We start from the raw sequence: 24,379 nt of genomic DNA on the forward strand, positions 1-24,379 counted from the left end.
ATATCCTTTACCGTTTCCTTTATCTCTGTTACTTATTTATGATTGACTAACAAAAACTTTAGTTAGTCAATCTTTTGTTAAATTGAATCACTCAATATAACTGTAGAACAAAGGTTTTTCACTCATGTACATGGAATATCAATAATGTAAATCAACCTTTTATCCCAATTTGGATGTTTAACCTGAGAAAATCTAAGACACATGTAAGAGGAAGTAACATTTCTACAGCTACAGGACTGCACTTCTGTTAAATTTTAAAGTTGTTTTAAACTAATGTTTTATAGTAACATACAGTATAAACAAAGAAAAGCTTCACTAGTGATTCCTCCAATTTGTTGCCTTTCAAACAGAATATTCCTAAGAAACTTGTAGGTAATAAAAAACAAAATTAAAATGAAGAGCACAAATACAGCCTGACACATTGCAGGTCATTTGGGTAAGATATGAATAAGATGAAATTAACTTGAAAACTGAAAAGATAGCTGCATCTAACAAAGACAAACCAAAGGTTTTCAGTGAGCTTACTTCCCTTTCATTCTTTCAGAGTCCTCGTTTAAGCCAATAACTTGTTCTTGAGGCTGTTCACTTTTGGTGAGAGCTTAGCACAATCCAGTTCAAGGAAAAGTTTCTGGAATACTTCCGAGGTGTATTTTAGCTCTTTGGGATAGGCAAGATCGACTGCATATGTCAATCCAACCAGCATTGCGCATGCTCTTGGAAAATTGCCCAGAGCAGGCATAATTCTCACACCCTCCAGCACAATGCCAATGTCATCCTCCTCAGATCCAACAGCCTTGATTTTGTAGATTTTCATCCTCTGTTCAGAAAGATCTTGTGACACACCATCCTCATCAGCATCCTGAAACAACAAACACATGGGTTTTCTGACTGTAGTTGCACACATGAAATATTTCCTGGACACATCCTGTAGCTGAATGACAAATAAAACATGATAATGCCTCAAATTATTTGAAACTTGACAAACACATATGAATAACAAAAACAGAATAATGTTTCTACTTCAACACTTACACTGTACTCTTTGATCAGTTGATCAATGGACTCCCCAAGGTACACCATCAAGCACTGAATAACCAGATTTCTGGTTATGTTATTGCTAGGATTGCTTGGTGACTGAAAATGAGCAAGAATTCCAAAAATTACCATCAGATAAGTGACTATTTATTAAGACAAAACTGTGAGAATTGGCAGTATTAAAAAAAACTGTTAAATATCAAATTATCATCACATGGAGCATTATGTGCGATAATTAGCTGATGTTAATGCACATGCCTGGGTGCTGACAGTCAACACAAAGGTATTGTCAACATGCTTGTAAGCTTCAATCTTTAAATGTGTCGTTTTAGTAAATTACATTAATTTAGTCATTTAGTTTTTTATCTAATTTAGTTTATGTTCGTCAGAAAGGGTTTTTCCTTCTTGGGACAAAACAAAAACCCAGCAATACCTGTACTTGTGTTTTTTTGTTTGTTTTTTGTTTGTTTTTTTACTAAGAATAGACATGTATTTAAAATACAATTAAAACATGAAACCCATAATTGTGTTGTTAATTATATCAGTGACGTCCTGGCGTCCTCTTGCACTGACAAAAACATGCAAACAAATTAGTGGAGCTGTGCACCATGCAAATGAAATTTGACAAAAAAATTCTTTAAATAAAATTCCAAGCTGAAATGTCTGTGGAAAATACCTTGGCTATGATAGCCTGCAACTTCAATCCCATGGCTCCCCCCTTGGAATGGAAAAGGGCCAACAGTTTGGGAGTGTACTCATCCAGCATGGACATGAATTTGGGTTCAAGGTGTACCAGGGTGATCCTGTAGAACTCATCCTGCAGCTGAACGACAAAAAAAACCATGATGGAGCCTCAAATTATTTGAAGTTTGAAAGATTACATTAAAAAAACCCAAAAGCCCACCCAAAATGAATTTGGAACTCACATGAGATGCCTCAAACAATGCTGGCCATCTGGCTTTGATGTCTTCAATGCTGGGGGACAGGTTGACAATTTCATGTCGTCTATGTGCAAATGTTTTAGCCATTTTTTCTTTTATCACTTTGTTGTTGTCTCTTTTCTTGACTTCAGTAAGCAACTGAATTCTCTCTTCTTCTTGACTGTCCTCATCTTCACCTGCTGGATATGGCGGAAGGTAATTTACCTCTGCTTTCCGAGGCTTTTTCACTTTATTTGCAGACTTCTGGTCACCTGGACTCTTGTGTTTCATGGCATTGCATGTCAACTCAGGAACACCAAACCCTCTAAGTTTTGTACGATAATTGGCCATCTTGTATTTGATGCTTTGTTGCCAACCATAATAACCTGAGAAAGAGCCAGGTTCCTTGAGACAAGGGTATTTTGTCACAAGTGCCTCAGCAACATAACTAACCTGTGCACTTGAAGGATAGGCCGTAAATGTAAATATAGTTTCAGCCAACTTCTCAAGAATATCAGTCTTTACTTTGGAGGTGGGCAGAAGATTTCCATTCTTTTTATACTCCTCAGTGGCTCTTTCCAGGTACATCTCAGTTTCATATGCAAACTGTGGAATGGGAAACTGTTTCGGCCAGGGCTCACAACGTTCTGTGGTCTTCTGCCTTTTGAGAATAATGGTGTCCTGAGAAGAAGTAGTTGCAGCAGAGTCTGCATTGGATACAACTGACTCAGCATATGAGGAGTCATAGTCAGACAGTTGGCCAGAGGGGCTGCCAAAACTGTCATCAACCGGAGTCAAGCTTATCATGACCGGGGTGATGCCAACAACCTTCACAGTGTCTTTGTCTTTTATCTGGTCAGCTCTGTGAAGAGTGAAGTAGTCCTGGAATTCTGGGTCAAAATACTGAAGACTGAAGTCATTTGAAATCCCAAAAGTATCCTTCACAACACTCTGCAGCTCCTCCAATGTTGGTGGGATCCCTGATGGAAGAACCAACTTCTCGATTTGGTCATCAATAATTACACGAAGCTTTGCCTCCATCTTGTTCAACCTAGAATAAAATGTAAATGGGCAGAGTTAAATTTCCCTTCAATTAAATAAAATTAGTCATTACTTTTCATTTATACAATAGTTGAGATATAAAACAAAAAGCACACTTCAACACACCAAATGTTGCAAATAACAAATACTTGGGAGATGTACATGTTATCAAGTTTTTGTTGTTGTCGTTTTTTTTTTTTTTTTTTACCTATTATTCACAGCAGATGTAACGTTTCAGGGTTACCAAGCGTTTTCTTCCCACATTGTAAGAAGCCAAGGGCCACATGTCACCAAGTTTCTGCTGCTCCAAAAGACTGATCTTGCCAGTGTCCTCCAGTTGAAAAGATCTCAGATGCTCTACATACCATGCAGCAAGTAACTTCACAATGAAATATACACAATTGTCCAAAACGACTATCTGTATTATCTCAGCAAAGTCTGGTAGTCCACATGTTGAACCATTAGACAGGATCATCCCAGCAGTGTATCTTGTTCCACTGTAGGTGACAGTGGTGGCAAGCTGCACACAAGTCAGAGATGGTGATCTTGCTCTTAAATCTGCCTGTATGTCTGGATGCAGCACATCTACAGGCATTCTGGATATTTTTGTGACAAGCAGGGCAGGTTTCACCTCTTTTGATTGCATGTGGTAGGCCATCATCATTTGATGCCTTGTAGAAAGGGTCAGCAACACATTTTTGAAATTGTTAGTGTGTCTCACAACTTGCTTGAAAAATCTGTGTTTCGCCTCAAAGCGCATTGTCCATACTCCAACCAATGGCCCATATTTTTCTATTACAGCAGGGTAGTGCTCCAAAAAATGGTGTTTTGGTGTGAGCCTTTGATCAGGAAAAACTTCCAAATATCTGACACGATGTTCAGATATTTTAAATTCAAAGTAGGCAATACTTTGTGTTGTGTGAACAGGGGCAACCACTAACTCAACAATGTCCTTCAAAGTCAGAAGAAGTTGCCAAACAGGATCATCTTCAGGTACACGTAAACCAACAAGGAGAGGCAACAAACGTATTAGGGCCCAGTTTTCATGAGCATTTCCTCCTACAGTTTTGCGACCAGCAAAATTTGAAGGGATTGCTTGTGGACTGTTCAATTTGTCTGAGCCCTTATATGGAAAACATGTGATTATATTATTCAGTTCAGTCAAACTGAAGTAGTGCTTCTTCAAAAAAACTTGAAAACACAATGCTAACTCTCTTGGCACTATTCCCTCAAAAAGGTCATGAAGGACATCTGGTGGGTATCCAGACACAAAGTGAAAACTATTAAGTTGATCAGTTAATGGACATGACCGCTTTAAGCCAAAATGAGGCACTAAATTTGGATTTTCTTTGACAGCTTGTACGTGTAAATCATAGTCATCCTTTTTTCGAAGTGGGAAGACCCCAGACCGTACTTCATATGTCTGGTACTCTGAAGAATGTCCAAGGCAAAATCTACAAACATATGGCCCGTTAAAACTTTCAACAAGTCCACTAATTGCATGAGCACCAAGGTTATCAGCTACAACACAGTGTAGGGCGCCTTTAATATTTCTCCCTAAACATGAAATAAAAACCCCCTCCTGTTCAAGAGTGACAAGATCTTTCAAAAGTGGATCCAATACTACTTTGTATTCAAACTGTTTCACATCAACAGATTTGCAAAGTAAAGCTAGTTGTATTGATGTTAAGGCAGACTGTAATCTCAATGGCAAATTGGCCAAAACCCAATAAACTGCAGTTATTTTATGTTTTTTTCGAGAGGTTCCTAATGGGTTACACACCTCAAATTCATCAACATAAATTATTATAGAGAGTCTTGTTTCTTCTACAGCATAAAAGTCATTGTCCTTAAAACACGTACCATCAAAAATGGACTCAAAATGCCCAGTGCTACTTGAGCACCTTGAAAAGGCTTCCACTGCAATATCTTTGTTCTTCAGTACTTCTTGCAAAGTCTTTCGAACTGGTACATATTGAAAGCTCTTTTTTTGTTCAGCATCAAGAATATATTCAATAGGATCCACAAACTGGAAATGCTCCTTAAAATACTTATTTCTCTTAAAAGCTGAACCAAGTGGCCCGCCTGCTCCAAGAGCTCTGCTAATGGGATGAGAGCTGCACAACTGTTCAGCCAAGTCCTTTATGATAGTGTGGTCAACAGTGCATTTGTTAGATTTCAGTGCTGAATCAATTATATTTTTAACCGCCTCCACAGATGCTGAAGAAGAAATATAGAAGAGATCTTCAACCAAAGCATTAATGCACCTCACTGAAACATTGTAAGTGCTTTCTAACTTGAGTAGAAGTAAGCCAAGTCCTTGAAGAACAGTACAAGATGCACTTTCTGGATCAACATCACTAGAGCATTCATCACTGTTGAGTTCAGGGACATCAGAATGGTCAGTGTTCTGACTAGGATGACTTTCCAAGACTTCTTTCTTAAAATCAGTTAAGGAACAACATGTATGTCTCCTGCCTTTGTGCTTTAGAAATGTATTGTATATATTTGTGCGAAAGTCACATCCATTAAAAACGCAAAATACAGTTTCGTGTCTCTTCAAGTGATTTCCTATATGCTGAAAATAGTCCTTCTGAGTAGAGCAAAAAGCAGTGCAAGCCAAACACTTAAATGCAGTGATCACTCCAGGCCTTGGACTCTCTTCAGCGGTATGGTATCTGGACAAATGTGTGCGAAGGGCTCCTTGTGTTTTAAATGTGCAAGGACAACTGCCATACAGACATGGCTGGTGCTGTCCACGACCAAATGTTGCGTGTTGTAATCTGTAATGACGTAGAAGATTCCCCTTTGTAGTAGAAAAAGATTTGCATATCTTACACTGCCATCCCATTTGCCAGGTCCTAAAGTGATGGAAAAATATATATCTAAGAATCTAAATAGTTTTTCATGACAAATGTAAGAGCATGGGTATCTATACACATTTGATGTTGAGATTATAGAGAAGAAAAAAATCCTACAAATAATAAGCAATTATTTTCTACTTATTGTTTTTACAAAAACAAATAAGTTAGATTAAGTGGGGTCAACTTGGTAATTTCATGCCGCTTCAATTTCAAAACCATTAGTTTAATTTAATATAACATTTTATCACAACTTACTTTATAATGCACAGTCTACATGCTGATCAGGTGAATTTAAGTTGAGGGATCTTCCATTACCTGAAAGGAAAGCAACATTATCATTAATCTCAGCCAAACCGATTTACTCACGAACAAATAAAACACTGAAAAAAACCAAACAATAACATTTTTAGGTTGTCTAAGTGACTTATACATTACGTTTAAACTGAGTAGCGAAACCCCGCGGTGATCTGAAAATGATGTGCCGGGAGTTGTGCCGTTCTCAGCGGCTTCAGTGACCCTCGAGCTCCCGGCTTGCTATCGAGCTGGTGGGTAGCAGATGCTCCGAAAACGTCGAAGCACCCTTTGCAAACATGCAATATCTTGATAAACCGAGCAGATATTTGATGTTTACACAGCTAATTTCGCGCCTGAAAATATGTTAAAAGTTTATTTTGTGACCCAGAAAGATTAATAAGAGTAATTTTAAAACTTAGTAGCGGTCGCCATTATTGGAAACTGGAGTTCGAAAAACTGACTGTGGCTGACAAAATCACTCACAACTGACCGCAAAACCTTTTCATGAACTTTTAAACGTGGATGAAAGACGTTAAAACTCATCGGAATATACCGTTGATATTTTTTAATACGGTAAAACATGTGGTTAGTTAAAGCTGTTCAGTAACACAGTCGTGAAGGCTTGGAAAGTGACCTTGTGCTAGCAGTCCACTAACTGCCATTTGTGTAAAAATAGGATACTATCATTACAGTGATGATTATTAATAAAATTTCGACGTATCATACTGTTTAAAACCTTTACTCAAAACCGATATACGTTATTGTTTAAACCGTGTCTTATATTTGAACAAATTAAGAAGTCTTACGTCTGACAAAATGGAGACGTCCACTCATGAAGCGCGTGTGTCCTGCACGTGGCCCAAAGGATTATGGGCGGAAGTGTACAATGATTAAAATGAAAATGCTTTCATCAGTTAAATCTATTAGATTTCTTAAATTTTTTTAGTACTCAAACATTTTTTTTAAATCTACTCAACAAACCATTGCTGAATTTACCCCAAACAAAACTGTGTAAATTTAAATAACTGAACATCTCAAAATTGTTGAATTTTGCTTAGATTTGATTAAAACTACTCATACACGTTTTTACTGAGTAATAATTACTATTACTCTCCTATTAGATTCTAATTAACCCCAATCACAGTTTTTACAGTGTAGAGAAGCACTGTAAGCCAGAAGCTTAACATATTTATCACAGCTACAACATTTTTGGCACTAAAGACTCCCTTATTCCAGTGATAGGAGTTATGGTTCATTCATGTCACACTCTCCAGTCTTTCAGTACCATAAATTGTTCGATGGCAACCTGCAAAGAAGTCCTCTTAATGAGTTCATTCATTCTCTCACATTACTTTTCCTGACAGACCTAAAGACACATCTTTCTGGATAGATATAAACACAGGACAATGACCACATCTGTCTCATTGTCATTAGACGCTGTATTGGTACATTATCTTAGCAATATATATGTGATCATCTCATCATACAATATGATATGATATGTTATGATATGATGTGATCATATAAGGACTGTAAGAAGAGCCTTGTGAAAAGAATGACAGGACTGCAGATTTTTCATTTATATCCTGTGAAGCAATCAATCTTCAATCAAACCACTCCAGTCCAGAATCCAAGACCACAAGAGGGGGTAGTGAGTGAGAGGGCCTGGGTGTTCATTATGGCACCCCATCACTCTACACTACAAGCACTACAAAAAGTCATTTTTAGCAGCACCTTCTTAATGTAACCCAGAACCAAGAAGTAATAAATTTAACAATATCGTAAAAATACATGAGTGTTAACAGAGACACAACTTATGCACTAAGACTAAGTAATTTTATGTAATTCATAAATTTGAGGGCATTTGAAACGAAGTCAAACAATGTTTCCTTATCTTACATTGTAATTATGACGTAACATATTTTCACAAGTGGTGTCTGTCTTTTATTTTTAAATTGCACCAACAATGCCAAAAAAGATTGTATATATTATTATTTTGTACATCATAACTGTAACTGTCCATGAAGGAATTATAGTAAAATTACATTAAATTAAGTATTTAGGCGTAGTAATCAAGTCACCTGGATTCATTCGTAATCATAATTACACAGCCAGCATGTTGGACGGGAGCGCAGAAGCTCTCTTCAAAAGCTGGTGTGCAGCCGCTCAGTCAGAGTAGAGGAGCAGCAGGAGGACAGCACACAGACACGGAGAGAGACACAGACGGAGCTGAGCTGTTACCATTGCCAGACTCGTTCTGGTGCGCGTAAAAGACGCCTTTCTGTTTTTACGCACAGCAAAAGGGAAAAAAAAAGGGAAAAAAGGGGGGGAAACGTGCAAAGATTGATATGGAAGTTTCGACATCAAATACTTTTTCTGGTTCGTTGACTTTATTATTTGTAGGAGAGCGGACTCTCCGCAGACTACAACTGTACACTTAGAAACGAGCGTGACGCTTTCGGAAACTTTCCAACATTCACTTGCGTTTGGAATCGTTAACTTAGTCGTGTAATTAATTGGGGTTATTTCCGCCGGTTTAGTGACATTTTCGCTTCTAAACAGTAAAATGGATCCTTTATTCAGTACTACCAATGCGCCAAATTGGACCAGCAGCTCCAATGATACCAATAACGGGACCATTTACAGGAACCAGTTTGTGCAGCCGGTCTGGAAAATCGTCCTCTGGGCCATTGCCTACAGCTGTATAGTTATCGTGTCCGTAGTAGGTAACATCACAGTCATCTGGATTATTATGGCGCACAAACGCATGAGGACTGTCACCAATTATTTTCTCCTGAACCTCGCGTTCGCCGAAGCGTCCATGTCTGCATTCAACACGGTGATCAACTTCACCTACGGGATGCACAACGAGTGGTACTTTGGACTCGACTACTGCCGCTTCCACAACTTCTTTCCGATCGCGGCTGTGTTTGCCAGCATCTATTCAATGACTGCCATCGCTCTGGACAGGTAAGCTTCTGTTTTCACAGCCAGCCTGCTTTCAGAATACACGAGAAATGATCAGTGTGCCCCAAGTGTTTGGTATTGGAAAACACCCGTAAACACCCGAGACCGTCTAATGTAATTTGCCCATTCACGGTACAGTTTATGTTTCAAAATTCCACGAAAGCTTAGAGTACATCCATACATATCGATCATTATGAAAACAGACTACTATTGATTTCTAAGAGCGTATAGGTGTGGTTAAAAAAAGAGGTGCAAATGCTTTCACATTGTTTTTGGTTGGTTAAATATTACTGACTCTTTGGGGAAAAAAAGGTTTTAAATTACATAAGAAACTTCATTCACTAGTTGGTGTAAAAGTACTATTGACAGTATTTGTTTTCCTTCGCTGCCTCCTTTGTTTGCATATGGCGAAACAACGCGTGACGCACAGGAAGCGCAATAAACAGCCATGGTTAATGGTTCATTGCCTTCTGGCTCAAACCCTTGTCAAATAGGAAAAAAAGGAAAGCAAAGCTGTTGCTAAAAGTTTTGTGCATTCATTTTATGTCTTCATGTATACCCCTGTTACTGAAAATATAGCATTTGGGGGAAAATATTTCTTCATTTCTAAGTCTTTGCTCACTCTTAATGAGCAACCTTGTGTAGGAACACACACACAGCATAATAATCCTGAATGAAAATGAATGCATAGAAAGCCCTGCTCTATTTGAGTAGGTGTTTGTGTGAGTGATAAATGTGTGTTGTTGTCCTTGTGTGTTGTGTTGTATATATAAATCTGTGAAGTATCTATCAATATTTCCATGTAGGTAATTATCTCTGTGTGCAGGAAGGCATGTGTGAAGATATGTGCATTGCTCAGTTTGAAACACATTTATATGTGTTATGTGTAAGTGTGGGTGGATGTGGGTGGGTGTACATTTGAGACATCCATTTTCCTGCTTAACCACATGAAGCTGTGTTTGCAGCTCTGTATTTTCTGCATCTCAGGACATGTTAGCCACTAATTGTCTCACTGTGGAACACCATTAATCTGAACTTTCCAAGATTAAGTGAGAGATTTGGTTATAGCTGAACAGAGCACAAAAGGGAAGCGACAACACATGCTACATTCAGTCTGCTCACTGCAAACATACTGTTATGAGAGTTTGCCAATCAGGGGATATAAGAATCTAGCTATCCACGTGCATCCACACAACACAACCATGATATTAAAATCCCTGTAAAGGAACATTAACTTTACCTTGACAGCCCCATATGTATGCAGCCAGGAAAAGATAGTATTTTAGAATATTTCAGAGATGTGGATGATTAAGATGGAGGTAGACACCCACTGTGACCCATCATTGACAAACAGCACTACCTTCACAGTTAACATTTCATCTCTTAATGACATAGATATAAAATCATTTCTGTCTGTTGATCGTATGTTTGATGAATGTGTTAAATAGGGGAGGTGGCGCAGTGTTGCTGTAGCTGATAAGACGTTCCTTTTCTTATCTCCATCCTTTACCTCATCATTTCTGGGGTGCTCTTGCACTGCACTGCCCACAGATCAGCAGTACAGCTGCGTGCTGAGATCAGTGTGCTGCTCCAATGCTGACTGTATTGAGGTAATTGGTAAAAAACAAAACAAACTCAGCTGTAGAAAAATCTACTGGGGCCGTATGTGGATTCATTGGGTCCTTTATAAAATGGAGTTTTCAATTTCTTTCGCCCTGGATTGTGGGTAGAAGGAATTAAGAGAATTTGTCAAAGTGGCAAAACAGTACAAATCTAAAACCTCTGATTACTGTAGTGGGAAAAAGACTATTAACATGAATTGATTCTTCAGTATTTTGATGATTACATTTGATCAAAATTCATGGTTAGCACTGTTGCCGCACAGCAAGAAGGTCCTGAGTTCAAGTCCACCATCAGGCTAGGGTCTTTCTGTGTGTAATTTGCATGTTCTCCCCGTGTTTGTGTGGGTTCTCTCTGGGTACTCTGGCTTCCTCCCACATTCCAAAGATATGCACTTAATGGGGATAGGTTAATTGGTAATTCTAAATTCTAAATTGCCCATAGGTGTGAATGTGAGTGCGAATGGTTGTCTGTCTCTATGTGTTAGACTGGTGACCTACCCAGGGTGTACCCTGCCTCTCTCCCTAAGACAGCTGACCCTGAAAAGAATAAGTTGAAGAGAATGGATGGATGGCATTTCACTGGCGATGGTGGTGCAGTGGTTAGCACTGTTGCCTTTAACCAAGAAGGTGGTATATTTGAATCCATGGGTGAGCTTGGGGGCTAGCTGTGTGACGTTTGGGCACTCTGGCTTCCTCCCATAGTCCAAAATAAAGCTTGTTCAGTTCATATTCTAACTAGTAGGTGTTAATGTGAGCATGAATTGTTGTCTGTCTGTGACTGGTGACCTCTGCAGTTTGTACTCCACCTCTCCCCATTTGACATTAGATAAACTGAAGAAAACTGTCTTGTGTACTACACTTTTGAAGTCTTATATTTGGGAATCATTTGTATTTTATTATAATAATAATAATAATAATAATAATAATAATTATTATTATTATTATTATTATTATTAAGTTAGTAATGGGTAGCTGACATAGTTATGTAAACTGTATATAAAAGATAGATGGTCTTAAAAGTAAAGTTTATAAAGTGGATTCCTACAAAATTTATGCGTTAGTTGAGTTTCACCTGTGACATCCTGGAGCCTACTCAAAGGAGGAGGGTTTCCCCCGGTATGGCAACTCTTTGAGCTGATCTCTCCCAATAAAGTGTAATCCTGTAAATAATGAAATATGTTACTACTATAATATTCAAGTCTGTGTTTTGTTTTTAATTCCCTGGTGTGTTTTTTGTTGTGTGTCTAGCAACTTAGGTACAAAAACACCTGATATATCGCGGATAAGTGGATATATAGGAGCCTTTACAGGGTTGCTGTGAGATACTCGTAGAGCCGTGCCTCTTCAGTACCCCATGACAGGGTTTTCTCCAAAGGCGGAGAGGTTGATACCAAAAATAGAAACCAACTGAGCAAAGTAAAGTGGAAAAAAATATTATTTCCCAATAAAAATGAAGTTACCATCACCCCAGTATTCACAAGTACAATCACTGTCTCATCATTTGAAAACACTGCAACAGTTTTAACATAAACGTCTCATGTCCTGTTGGATTTATTTAAACACTGACAAGGTTTTTTTTTGTTTTGTCATCTATAGACTTCTGTTACCATTACTCACACATTAATAATAAAAAGAAAATCAGATTAAGCTATTTTTATTTCTATTCTAGCCAGTGATTATTCCCATGCTGACGCTTACAAATAGTTGAAATGGCAACAAAGGTTTTGACCAGCGGGGGGGGGGGGGGGGGGGGGGGGGGGGGTTGTGTGCACATGAATCCTCAAGAAATGAATTTTTTTGTAGAACCGATCGGATGGAAAGCTCCCATCTTTTATGCACCAGGTGTGATCATATGTTGATAATTTCTTTGAATAGAAAGGTGTGGTTAGGAAGTAGAAACCCTTCTAAATAAACTGCAATGGAAACACTATATTTGTGTGAGTCTCTGTGTTTATGTGAAAGCTCAGCCTCTTAAACTCAAAACTCTCCATTCATCAAGATTAGTTACTATATAAAGCAACACAGTGCACAGTGTTTTTCCAGGATGGATGATGGCATTGATATTATTAAGTATCCACATTCTGAGTGTGCAAGATTATAGATACGATGCTCTCCAAAAGGCTGTAATGGCATAAAATGTACTTCCTGCTTACTGCAAACAAACATAATGCAACAGGCCACATTTTACAAAGTGCCAAAAACATCAGTTTTTCAACAACAGTTGATGGTGATGATGAAAAAGTATAAGAAGTCTTTGTTTGAAATCAGCTCTGTAATTCACTATTGGAGATTTCAAATAATTGAGAGTTTAAAGCAATATTTTACGATACTTATAAAACAGATGTCCTTAACTTCATCTGATTAAATTTATGTGTTTATATAAAAACAAATATGCAGAATGTACTGGCCTTTCAACAGCCACTTTGCATAAGGCATCAAGGAATATACTCCAGCTTGCAGAGGTTAGAGAGTGCAGAAAATCCATTGCTGAATATTGTTCAATAGTATTCAGTGTACTTATAATCACTGTGCTCACTGCAGCATGGAGGTGGTGACAGAAAATTCTTATTGTCTCTATCAGCCATATTTCTCTTCCATTTTGTTTCTGTCATCGCAGATAGCTGTTTCGTCTTGTTTCACTCCCTGATGATAATTTTCCCTCATGTTCATTCTTAAGAGCTGCTGGTATGTAGTAATGAGTGGTTTACTCTGAGTCGATAGGTTGCAATTATGAACATCAAGGATTTTGAATCAGCCAGTGTGGAGGCATAAGTATGCATGTTCAAGTGCCCATTAGTCTAAAGAAACTCTTAATCTACTGATTGGACAGAATGAGCCAGACAGACACTATATGCCAATTAGCTTCATGTATATGCATTAAAGGGAAATTAGCCTAATATTTTCTAAGCTATTAATGGATCAGCTAAAAGTTATTTAACGAAACTAAGGAACCTCTTAACCTTACCTAAGAGCAAGGCCAGATTTGACGTCATTATGGGAACAGGAGCTGAAATGAAATAAGATGTAGTTCAGTTGGCCCTGCAGGGCAATGCTTCAGTTAGTTTACCTGAACAGGCAGCAGCATTCCTGAAGAAGAAAGAATTTGCTCTCTAAGGCATCAGACTGTAGCTCCTCTTTAAAGTGCTTTCTGTTTGGTCAGTAGCATTAACAACTGACTTTCAAGAGATTTCGGTGATGGTAAAGTTTTACATGCTGCAGTTTTGCCTGGAAAATAAAGGGATATTTATTGCTGAGGAAAAGTAGAGAATTAAAACGTTTTTACAATTACAAACTCAAAGCCATCAAACAGCCAACTTTGATATTCCCGTCTAAATCAGAGCGTCTTAGGATATTTCAGCTTATTCATTTTATTCAGCTCTCAGATTCAGCAAAACACTTCTAAACTCCTCACATAATTATGAAATTATGTGATGGTCATCAATAAACATGCTATCCAGCAGATCAGCGACTACTGCTTACAGACAACAAATGAATAGTCCAATATGATGTTGTACTGAATTTTAGTTTATGGTTTTCACTTTTAGTGTTTGCCAAAATGTTTCCATTTCATGCCAGCTTTTTGGCTTTTCTACAGCTTGTTCTTTGAAAAATGTAATCTCAAAGTGGCTCATTGAACATGACACTGTTCAATGTAATCAAATGGCCTACACTGTTACCAGATCTCAGTCTTGGCCACAGAGAATTAAAACAGCTCTTTAGGCAAAACGGGGTTTAACCCAGTACTAGCAAGGTGTGACCAATGAGTGTACTTGTATCTGTTCTACAGAACACTAAGAAATTGTAAATCTGTTATTAGTAATCAATTACAGCTACCAGCTGGACCACATTAGGTGCCAAATTAGAAAATGATGCCAAGAATAGCAGCACAACAGTAACAATGGCTCCCACTTCTCTTCTTACAGGTTCCAGTTATTTCTCTGCTCTCAGCAGAGAAATAACTGGTGATACAAAATAGGCGATACAAAATAATATGTAGGTTTCCTGCGAATGGAGCCTTAGCTTGACGCTCCGCTTAGTCCCTCTTTCCATATCCAAAAAAACCCCCCCCCAAAAAAAAAACAGTCCTTGATAGTTTCTCAATATTTACTTCAAAAGTCCAATGAGGTACACAGCAACAAAATTCCAAATTATGAAAACTTATAAAGCTCAATTCAAAATGGATGAAGAGAGATTGCGAGGTCAAAAAACCATGTGGCTCCACTCTCCTCTCACCCAACTTCCTGCCCTCTCTGCACCATCAAAATAAAAGCATACATTTCAAATTAAACTGCATGTAGGCTCCTACATAAAACCAAACTGGGAAGTCATAAAGGAACTGACTCACGAGGAAACACACAGAGGGGCACACAGTCATGAGGGAGAACGCGACACTGAACTGAGGGACACGTGGACATAAATACACAGAGGGTTAACAAGGGAAGTGGGAGCACACGGGGAACACAGCTGACACAGATAATCGTAATGACACAGGGCAGTAGTGAACACAACATGACGCATACTGACGAGAGACTGTCAAAGTAAAACAGGAAGTACACAGAGGTTCAGCCAGGAGGAGAGAGAGCACGGGGAGAGCACAGACATAACGGGCTGGGGAAAACATGGAATAAAACACAAGGAGGGGAAACGAGGGCTCACAGATACACAGAGGGGCACACAGGGGGTAATCAAATAAGGAACATCTCTACAGAACAACCTAGGAACCACGGCATAAATAAAGAACAAAATACAAAACAGACGAAAACTAAGAATACTGGGCCAACACCAGACGAGGCAGGACCAGACGAGGCAGGACCAGACGAGGCAGGACCAGACGAGGCAGGACCTGGCGTGGCAGCCACATGCGACGGAGCTGGACCAGACGGTGGCATGGCAGCCACAGGACCAGGCGACACTGAAGCTGAAGCAGAGGAGGCTGGACCGGGCGAGGCTGAAGCTGAGGCTGGACCGGGCGAGGCTGAAGCTGAGGCTGGACCGGGCGAGGCTGAAGCTGGACCAGGCGACGACGTGGCAGCTGCAGATGGTGACACCGCAGGTGACGGCTGGACGGGCCCCTCGGACCTTCCAGCGGAGATGAGGAGGTGCTGGCCGGGCTGACCAGAGCCGCCAGCTGAGACGAGGAGCGGTTCTCCTGGACACTGGACAGGTCAAAAGACAAAATGGGTTGGAACATGCAACAATCACTAGAAGGAGCATCAGCTACAGAACAGTCTCAGATGGTTAGTGCTCCTCAGCATGCACTGTTATATCTAGAGCTGATGATGGTGGTGGTGTGTGGCTGAGCTCAGACTGGGAAACCTCAAAATGTACAGGCTGAGTATGTATGTAGGTGAGTCTGGTGTGGAATAACAGTCTTTGGTTCAGCTAACTCTACAGGTGAAACATTCATATTGGCTAACTCAGGGAGATCACTGCAAGCATTACAAGAATCTGATGGCTCAGGAACACAAAGATCACTAGTAAGGACAGCCGGTGAATAATCTGACACTGAAGTGCCTCGCTGTATAGTGTCTTTAGAGTCCAAACACAAAGTGGCAGAATTGTTGAGTTAGGCAACACAATATCCATGGAGGGCCAAACAGTGCTACTCACAGTGGTGGATAAGTCATGAAGTCCGGGTTCAGAAAGTTTGGGCTGAGTGTGTGACTCACAGTCACTCGCTCCCACGGGTGCAGCCTGCTCAGCTGTACTGGAGCGACGCCGGCGTGAATGCCGTTTTCGCCGAGAAGGGGGAGGAGACGAGCCGGGCCGCGAATCCTCCAGCGGACCGGGCTGAACATCCTCCGACTCTTCATACTGGAGAGGCAGCTCCGGGCGGATACGTATGGTGGAGAGGAGGAAGTCCTGAATGAGGGGGTGTAGTGCGCCGAATAGCCAGGGGAGTCCGTAAACCATCCTCTGTAAGCGAGTGTCTAACAACTCCTGGTATTCTGGAACTGGCAGCGCTACCCACTCTTGGCAATTATACTCCACCGTGTAAATTAAATCTGCCCGGAGCTCAGCGGAGGGATTGTGAGCTGCTGGGTCCATGTTGTGGTCGCTTTCTTCCGTCATGATTAGGCTGTGTGCAGGCAGGATGAGGACCCAAACGCAAGCTCAAGGAGACAGGAATGAACTCAAAACACAGTTTTATTGCTGACGGAAGTTAAGGCGATACAAAATAATATGAAACTAAACTGGGAAGTCATAAAGGAACTGACTCACGAGGAAACACCCAGAGGAGCACACAGTCATGAGGGAGAACGCGACACTGAACTGAGGGAGACGTGGACATAAATACACAGAGTAACGAGGGAAGTGGGAGCACACGGGGAACACAGCTGACACAGATAATCGTAATGAGACAGGGCAGTAGTGTACACAACATGACGCATACTGACGAGAGACTGTCAAAGTAAAACAGGAAGTACAGAGAGGTTCAGCCAGGAGGAGAGAGAGCATGGGGAGAGCACAGACATAACGGGCTGGGGAAAACATGGTCTTCTATTCTGTCTTTTATTTTGACAGCGAATGCGCACCTGCGGACCACTTATATGCACCACTGTTTAAACGTTTTTAAACCTTTGTTAGACACACAAACGTATTTGCCAGCTCTGCACACAGTGGACTCCACCTCCCATTTATTCTGAGGGATGGTACAAGGGAAATTTGTTTTGCAGTTTGTCTGAAAAGATGCACTTGCGCTTTGGCATCTTGTAGCATCTTTTCAGCGTGCCACTGCGCACTCTGTCCCGTCTGTGAGCGCGGAACAACCACTTACAACGCAGCAGTTCGGGGACGAAGTTGCACATATGGGTCCTCTGTAAGCCTATAGGAAAACCTTTTTCATCCATCTCGAAAATCCCCCCGGACAGAACGTGAAAAGTGGAAATGTCCGGGGAAAAGAGGACGGTTGGTCACCCTAGTAGAAACGGTAGAGCTGGTTATTTGTCAGCTAATACTAAAGACAGCTAGCTAGCGTGGTTAGCTAGGTGCTTGCAAAAACTCATTGTGATATTATTATGAACTGGTAATGTTGGCTGGTAAAGAACAGGATTAAAACTAAGCTGTTGTACCAGAACAAAGTAAAGAGCTACTCTTTAGAGTGCCTTTTAGTAGATGACAGAAAAGCACTTACATCATTTAACTTCACCTTTAAAACTATTTAAACAATAAAAATCTTCCCACTCCCACCAGCTGTCATGAAAAATAAGGCGTAGCTCTTTCTCTTAGACCAGAGTTAAATACATTCATTTCTGCTGTAACATTGAGCCTTAGGGAGATCTATGACAACTGATGGGTTTTTGTAACTTGAAGTGGCCATTGAAGGAACTGCAGTTTTTACACTTGTGTGGCGGTTTCATTTTTCAACCCAGAATTGACAAGCATCAACTTCTAGGAGGTACTTCAATAGTTGCTGAATGATATGAATGATATGAATCTGAATCAAACAAACTGTACATTTTAAAGTTGTAACAATTTGTGTTGCCATCCATGTGTTGTGATAAATGCCACGTTCTTTCATAAAGGAATCCTTTAAGGGTGCCACTTAATCAACAATCAATATGACTGAGGAGTAAACAAAGAAATGAAAAATCACCAGCTGAGACTGGATCAAAGGAGATGAAGTACTTTTTATATTTACCTACTATAGCTGGAGGACAGCTTACACCAGGAAAAGCAGGTCTTAGGAGGGGTTTATTTGCTGCATACTCACTACAGCTTAATGTGTTCTCCTCTCCATCTCATGTCCTTCCTCCAATTTCCACATCTTCCCTTCCTGTTCTGTCTGCTATATCCAGAGGGACCATCAAGGGAAGTTATTCTGGCTTCTGCCTCCCTTCTGCTTCTCCATGATTCATGCCTTGTACATAAAAAATGGGAAGAAAGGGATCACTCCTCACGAGAGGATTCTCTGACGTGACTAATCAGGAAAAATGCTGACAGAGCATTGCTTTGCTTTGCAAATTAGCATGAATATTAGCACAGAATTTTCATTTGATGCTATTAAGTTTTTCCCCATTTGAGTTCCCAAACTATGCACAATTTGTTTTATTTGTTAATTAATATGCAAAACCACAATCTAATTCAATATCCAATTAGGCACTCCACAAAATTGAAATATCAAGTTCATTTTATTAATCAGGGTAAGTAAGAATAATGCTGATACAACAACAAACTGGGAGATTAAAACAGAATAGTGAAACAAGCTGATGAAATAAACACGCTAAATAGCCATGCTAGTGAAACCTAGAAACCTGCTATATTATGTTTATTGAGGCAGATATGGACTGCACCTCTAATGCACAAAGAGAACTCGGGGTACAGCAGTGTTACAGGGAACGGTAAAAATGCTTTATCACTTTATCCTACAGTTAGGTACCAGTACTGTACCTCTGAATATGGTATGCCTGTAGTAAGAATAGCTCTGTGCAATTAGTGACCAAAAAATATACCTTCATTTATTCACTCTCACATTCACACAATGGTGGAGGCAAGCTACAGTTGTAGCCACAGCTGCCCTGGGGCAGACTGACAGAAGTGAGGTTGCCATATCATGCCATCGGCCCCTCTGGCCAACACCAGTAGGCGGTAGGTGAAGTGTCTTGCCCAAGGACACAACAACCAAGACAGACAGAGCAGGGCATCGAACCGATAACTTTCCGGTTACAAGATGAGCTTCCCAACCCCCTGAACCACAGTCACTCCAAATTGCAGAGCAAAGTACAGACCCTTGTGTTTTTCCCATTTAAATATATGCCTATATGTTTTCAGTAGACAACAATGGCCGTAAGAAACACAATTTTCACTTATTATGATTACTTTGACTATCATATCAATCTATTTGTCACGGCTGGGGCAGCAGTCGTGTGGTGTATTGAGAAAAGGAGCCAAAATGCAGGTACTGGCTGGGGTGCGAGTGAGTGTATATTTACAGAAGTGACAAAAACAATCAATCAAGGCTTTATTCGCCACATGCAGGTTGCCCTGCAGTGAAATAGGACCCCCCCCCCCCGACCTTACACACACAACACAGAAATCACATGGGGATACAGGTCGGAGATCGGTAGCGTTACAGAAAAAAACAAACAAACAAAAAAAAACCCACTGAAATATACACTATAATGGGAAAGTACAAGAGGAAAAAAAGAGACCTCTACTCATGCTGGGCTCCTGTGGGAGGACAGCATGAGAACAGGAAACAAAAAAACTCCTCTGCACAAAAAAGCACATAAATGTCCACAGCACAACATTATGGAACATGTGACAAGCCACAGGGTCGGGTGGGGGGTGAGGAGTAATCCGAAGCGAACACAGCAGCCATCCTGCCCAGCGCTACCATTCCAGCGCGGGCTCAGACCCGCCGTGTTCCCAGGAGGGAACAAGCATCAAAGGCATTTGAAAAGGGAGGGGGGATGAGTGTGTGCATATCAGTGTGTGTGTGTGTGTGTGTGTGTGTGTGTCCAGAGTTCAGCTGAGACAGTGTCCTTCGCCCTGCCAGGCTAAGTAAACAGTCTGCAGCCAACCCAGGTGGTCTTGCATGGAATGGGAAGAACAGACTAAACACAGTTGTTATCAGGGTGTTTTTGTTCGGCTCCAACCTTGCGAATGCAGCTGGCGCCGAAAGGGTATCCGCATGAAGTGATGGTGCTTTTTACTTTAGTGCGAACAGCTCATATGAATTTCAAAGCTGTTCTAACAGTCCAACACTGGTCTCTCAATCTCCCGTTGGAGAGCCGTGAGCTTCTCCATGATGTTATCAAACTTGCGCTCTGTGATGTTGTCATTCTTGTGCTCAAAGAGCCGATTCTGAGAACTCATGACCACAGTGAGCCTCCCCAAAATGTCATCCAATTTGCGCTCAGAGATGTTATTCCGAGCGAGCCCCTCCAAGATGTAATCCAGTCTGCACTCAGAGATCTTATTCTGAGTATTCACGGCAGCCGTGCGTTCTCCAAGATCTTATCCGTGTGGCACTCAATGAGCCCATTTTGAGAAACTCACGCCTCGTCCCATTGTTTCAATCCCAGCGGGCAGCCTTGTGGGGGTTTGAACAGCCGGTTCTGCTTTCTTAATTCTTTGATAAGTCAGGGCCAAGCCAGCTCCGATCAGCAAGAACCCTGTTACCATGGTTCCGAATAGGTAGATATCTTCAGCACTCAGGCTCACCCAAGCCCAAACTTCTCGTTGAGAAAGGGGTGTCAATTGCATTTAGGGACCAGTAGATCAAATCCATAATTCCTCTTTTAGGTTTTAGAGAACAGACTGTGAGAGAGTGTTCCAGGGAAAAGTAATACAAAAAACATGAGACTAGACAAGGACATAAGAGGCTAAGCAGGGAAGCTAAGGGAGGGGAGGAGAGGAGAAAAGTGTGACCACCTTCGTCAAGAGCAAGAGCAGAAAAGGACAGGAAGAGCAGAGCGGGGGGTTAACAAACCTAAACTGGGGAAAACTAAAGGGATCACTCCTCACGAGAGGATTCTCTGACGTGACTAATCAGGAAAAATGCTGACAGAGCATTGCTTTGCTTTGCAAATTAGCATGAATATTAGCACAGAATTTTCATTTGATGCTATTAAGTTTTTCCCCATTTGAGTTCCCAAACTATGCACAAATTTAATCCAATTTGTTTTATTTGTTAATTAATATGCAAAACCACAATCTAATTCAATATCCAATTAGGCACTCCACAAAATTGAAATATCAAGTTCATTTTATTAATCAGGGTAAGTAAGAATAATGCTGATACAACAACAAACTGGGAGATTAAAACAGAATAGTGAAACAAGCTGATGAAATAAACACGCTAAATAGCCATGCTAGTGAAACCTAGAAACCTGCTATATTATGTTTATTGAGGCAGATATGGATTGCACCTCTAATGCACAAAGAGAACTCGGGGTACAGCAGTGTTACAGGGAACGGTAAAAATGCTTTATCACTTTATCCTACAGTTAGGTACCAGTACTGTACCTCTGAATATGGTATGCCTGTAGTAAGAATAGCTCTGTGCAATTAGTGACCAAAAAATATACCTTCATTTATTCACCTAACAACACATGTGAAACTACAGTTGAACACTGACGAATGAGGCAGCGGGGGGTAACAAACCTAAACTGGGGAAAACTAAAGAACTAACCTGAAACCAAACACTCACAGGAGGAGGAGGAGCAAAATGCACAGAGAAAGATGGCAGAGAGATGCCGAAAGAACACCGGGTTACACAGAGTAACGCAGACAACACAACAGAGAGCACAGGAATACACAGGGCTTATATACACAGGGCGGTAATCAGGAAATGGGCAACAGGAGGGAGACACAGCTGCGAGAAACTAGGCTAACGAGGGGAAAAGTACAACTGAATACATTGACATCAGGCATGAACATGAACCTTCAAAGTAAAACACTTTACTAAGACACGGATTAGACAGAGTGAGACAGACTTGACACGGAACTAAACCTGCAAAAATAATAACCATAATCAAAACAGTATCACTAAATAATCAGAACATAAATCATAATCAGAAACACACCAAAACATAAGAAACAGAAAAAGCTGGGTCAAAATGACCCAGAACCATGACACTATTGACCTTGAAAGAGAGGTCAGAGTTCAAATTACATAATATTTTAAATCTTTATACAGTTTCTTCTATATGCTGTCAATACACAAACACACTTGTAAGGATAGTTTCTAAGTTGGTCGATTTTCAACCAATAAATAATTTTGTTGACTTTGGTGGATATAAGCCAAATTTTAACAAACTGTTAACATGACCCCACTCTACACCGTTACAAAGTTTTATCAGAAATCATTCAAAGCTTTTCAAGCTTCTATGTTTGCAAACAGAATGATGACATACGCGCACACACACATGCAAACACTACCAAAAACATAACCTTGTTAGCAACATTCAGTATTCTGACTGATGATTTGGTTATGGTAGTGGCTTATCTCATGCCATGATACTGACAGCGTGCCTCACTGTGTTTATTAGGTAGGGATATGCTTTGCAGTTATGCAGTTGTTAAAACATCAACCTGTTGATGCTTATCCTAAGCTTGAATTGTCATATGGCTCTTCAAAAACCAAGGAAACTGTAGGGTCTACTAGTTGTTGTGATCGAGCTAATCGTTAAATATGATTGTAGCTGATTGATCAGGAAGTTGCAACAAGATGTAGCTAAGCTGATTTGTTTAGCTAAATTAAATTTCATTCTTCCCAACAACAGTCATCCACACCTCATGATGAGAGCACTAGGAGGAAAGCAGGAAGAGCATGTTTTGTCCTTTCCTATCAGAGATACAGTAAAATGTGTGGTCATGTTTTAGTCACCAGTAATCAGACATTGCTAACGTACAAGGACTCGCACAAATGTAGCAAAGTGCTGTTTGAGCTGCTGATTTGCTGTTAAACGCTGATATGAAATGTTACTATGGTTACTCAGTCAAGGGCATGTCGGTCACAAAACACCTAATATAGAAGAATATAGAAATATAGAAGAGTTATATCATTATAATTAATTAGTGGTGAGAAGAGATACCATCATATACGTTCGCAAACATGATCTCATTTAAACAAAAAAAACATTGTTATTTTATGTGCTGCAAATATTTCAAAAGACAAGTCGCTCTCAGATCTTTGGTAAATGCACATGCATCATTTAGTCTCAGACATTTAGATCATTTTAGATGTCACCTCTGAGCGAAAAAAATAAATACTGATTTTAACACTTGTCATTTCCTGTTACTGAACAAAATCTACTCAGGTTAGAGCTTGGAAAAAACAGCCATGAGGCTGGATGTGTCTAACTGAGGGCACTTAGCTGACTGGTGGCTGCTGTTATTAATGTTATTATTTAATTTGGTGTCTGTATAGGAAGTTAAAAAAAATAAGCTACAAGATAATTGAGTGTGGTGGTGCTGAAGTAATTTAAATTACTAGCTTAACTTTGGCTCCATTATTATAAGGCCACATAGGACTGCAAATTTTGACAGTATTTAGTTTTTCTTATAAGTATGTAAGGGAGAGCGGTCTTTATCACCTGCAATCTTGCCTGATGTGGTTGTTTCTGTGCTTCCATGATTAGTGCCTCTGTGCTGTCTTTCAGTCCAAATTTGTCCAGCCATTGGCGGGATTTCTCAACATCAGCAACTTCTTCTATCTGCTGCTGCTTCATGTCATGGAAGGGCCTGTCCTTCCATGTTGGTTCCTGTCCTGTTGCTCCTTCTGAGTCTTTCGTCGTCCTATAAAGCGGCAGCTTTATTCGCTGGGAAAAATCCTCCATAACAAAAAACAAACCAAAACCCTGAATATGGAATATGAAAACTAAGAACTACACACTAGGAAACAAGGAGCAAAGAACTAAGAATGATAGAAACCAGAACCTTACAGCACATGGGGTAGTACGACACGACAACAGACAGAGGAAAACACAGGGCTTAAATACACAAGGAAGCAACAAGGGAATGGGAAAAAGGAAGGAAACAGCATAGACTAATCTGACATAACAAGACTGGGAGGAATGCACTGAAGACAGGAAAAGGAACTATCAAAATAAAACAGCAAACATGAGACCTTCACAAAGACACAGACTTGACACTGTGATGAGACATGACTGAATAGGGGAACAGAGGG

General features: G+C 40.3%; 3 protein-coding genes across 4 annotated transcripts in view; 1 reads left to right on the forward strand and 2 right to left on the reverse strand.

The window, feature by feature from the left end:
* Positions 1 to 553: 553 nt before the first annotated feature.
* LOC120745309 lies at positions 554 to 3,626 on the reverse strand. Its single transcript, XM_040050048.1, has 5 exons — positions 3,205 to 3,626; positions 1,962 to 3,006; positions 1,712 to 1,858; positions 1,033 to 1,134; positions 554 to 859 (listed from the first exon to the last, which is right to left on the reverse strand). Exons 2-5 carry the CDS (start codon positions 2,994 to 2,996, stop codon positions 554 to 556), a joined length of 1,590 nt encoding a protein of 529 aa, XP_039905982.1. The 5' UTR covers positions 2,997 to 3,006; positions 3,205 to 3,626.
* A 608-nt stretch (positions 3,627 to 4,234) lies between these two features.
* LOC120745310 lies at positions 4,235 to 6,416 on the reverse strand. Its single transcript, XM_040050049.1, has 3 exons — positions 6,116 to 6,416; positions 4,307 to 5,857; positions 4,235 to 4,247 (listed from the first exon to the last, which is right to left on the reverse strand). Exons 2-3 carry the CDS (start codon positions 5,845 to 5,847, stop codon positions 4,235 to 4,237), a joined length of 1,554 nt encoding a protein of 517 aa, XP_039905983.1. The 5' UTR covers positions 5,848 to 5,857; positions 6,116 to 6,416.
* Positions 6,417 to 8,255: 1,839 nt separating this feature from the next.
* The window catches only part of tacr1a (tachykinin receptor 1a), a 54,689-nt gene continuing 38,565 nt past the window's right edge, over positions 8,256 to 24,379 (forward strand). The window contains exon 1 of one of the 2 annotated variants that reach the window (XM_040050127.1): positions 8,256 to 9,124. In XM_040050127.1, the coding sequence (XP_039906061.1) occupies positions 8,721 to 9,124 (404 nt within the window). In that variant the 5' untranslated portion in view covers positions 8,256 to 8,720. The remainder of the gene's footprint in view (positions 9,125 to 24,379) is intronic. The other variant, XM_040050126.1, reaches the window with a different exon arrangement.

Source organism: Simochromis diagramma, unplaced genomic scaffold, assembly GCF_900408965.1.
Source record: "Simochromis diagramma unplaced genomic scaffold, fSimDia1.1 OVJJ01000159.1, whole genome shotgun sequence".
Lineage (NCBI taxonomy): Eukaryota > Metazoa > Chordata > Actinopteri > Cichliformes > Cichlidae > Simochromis > Simochromis diagramma.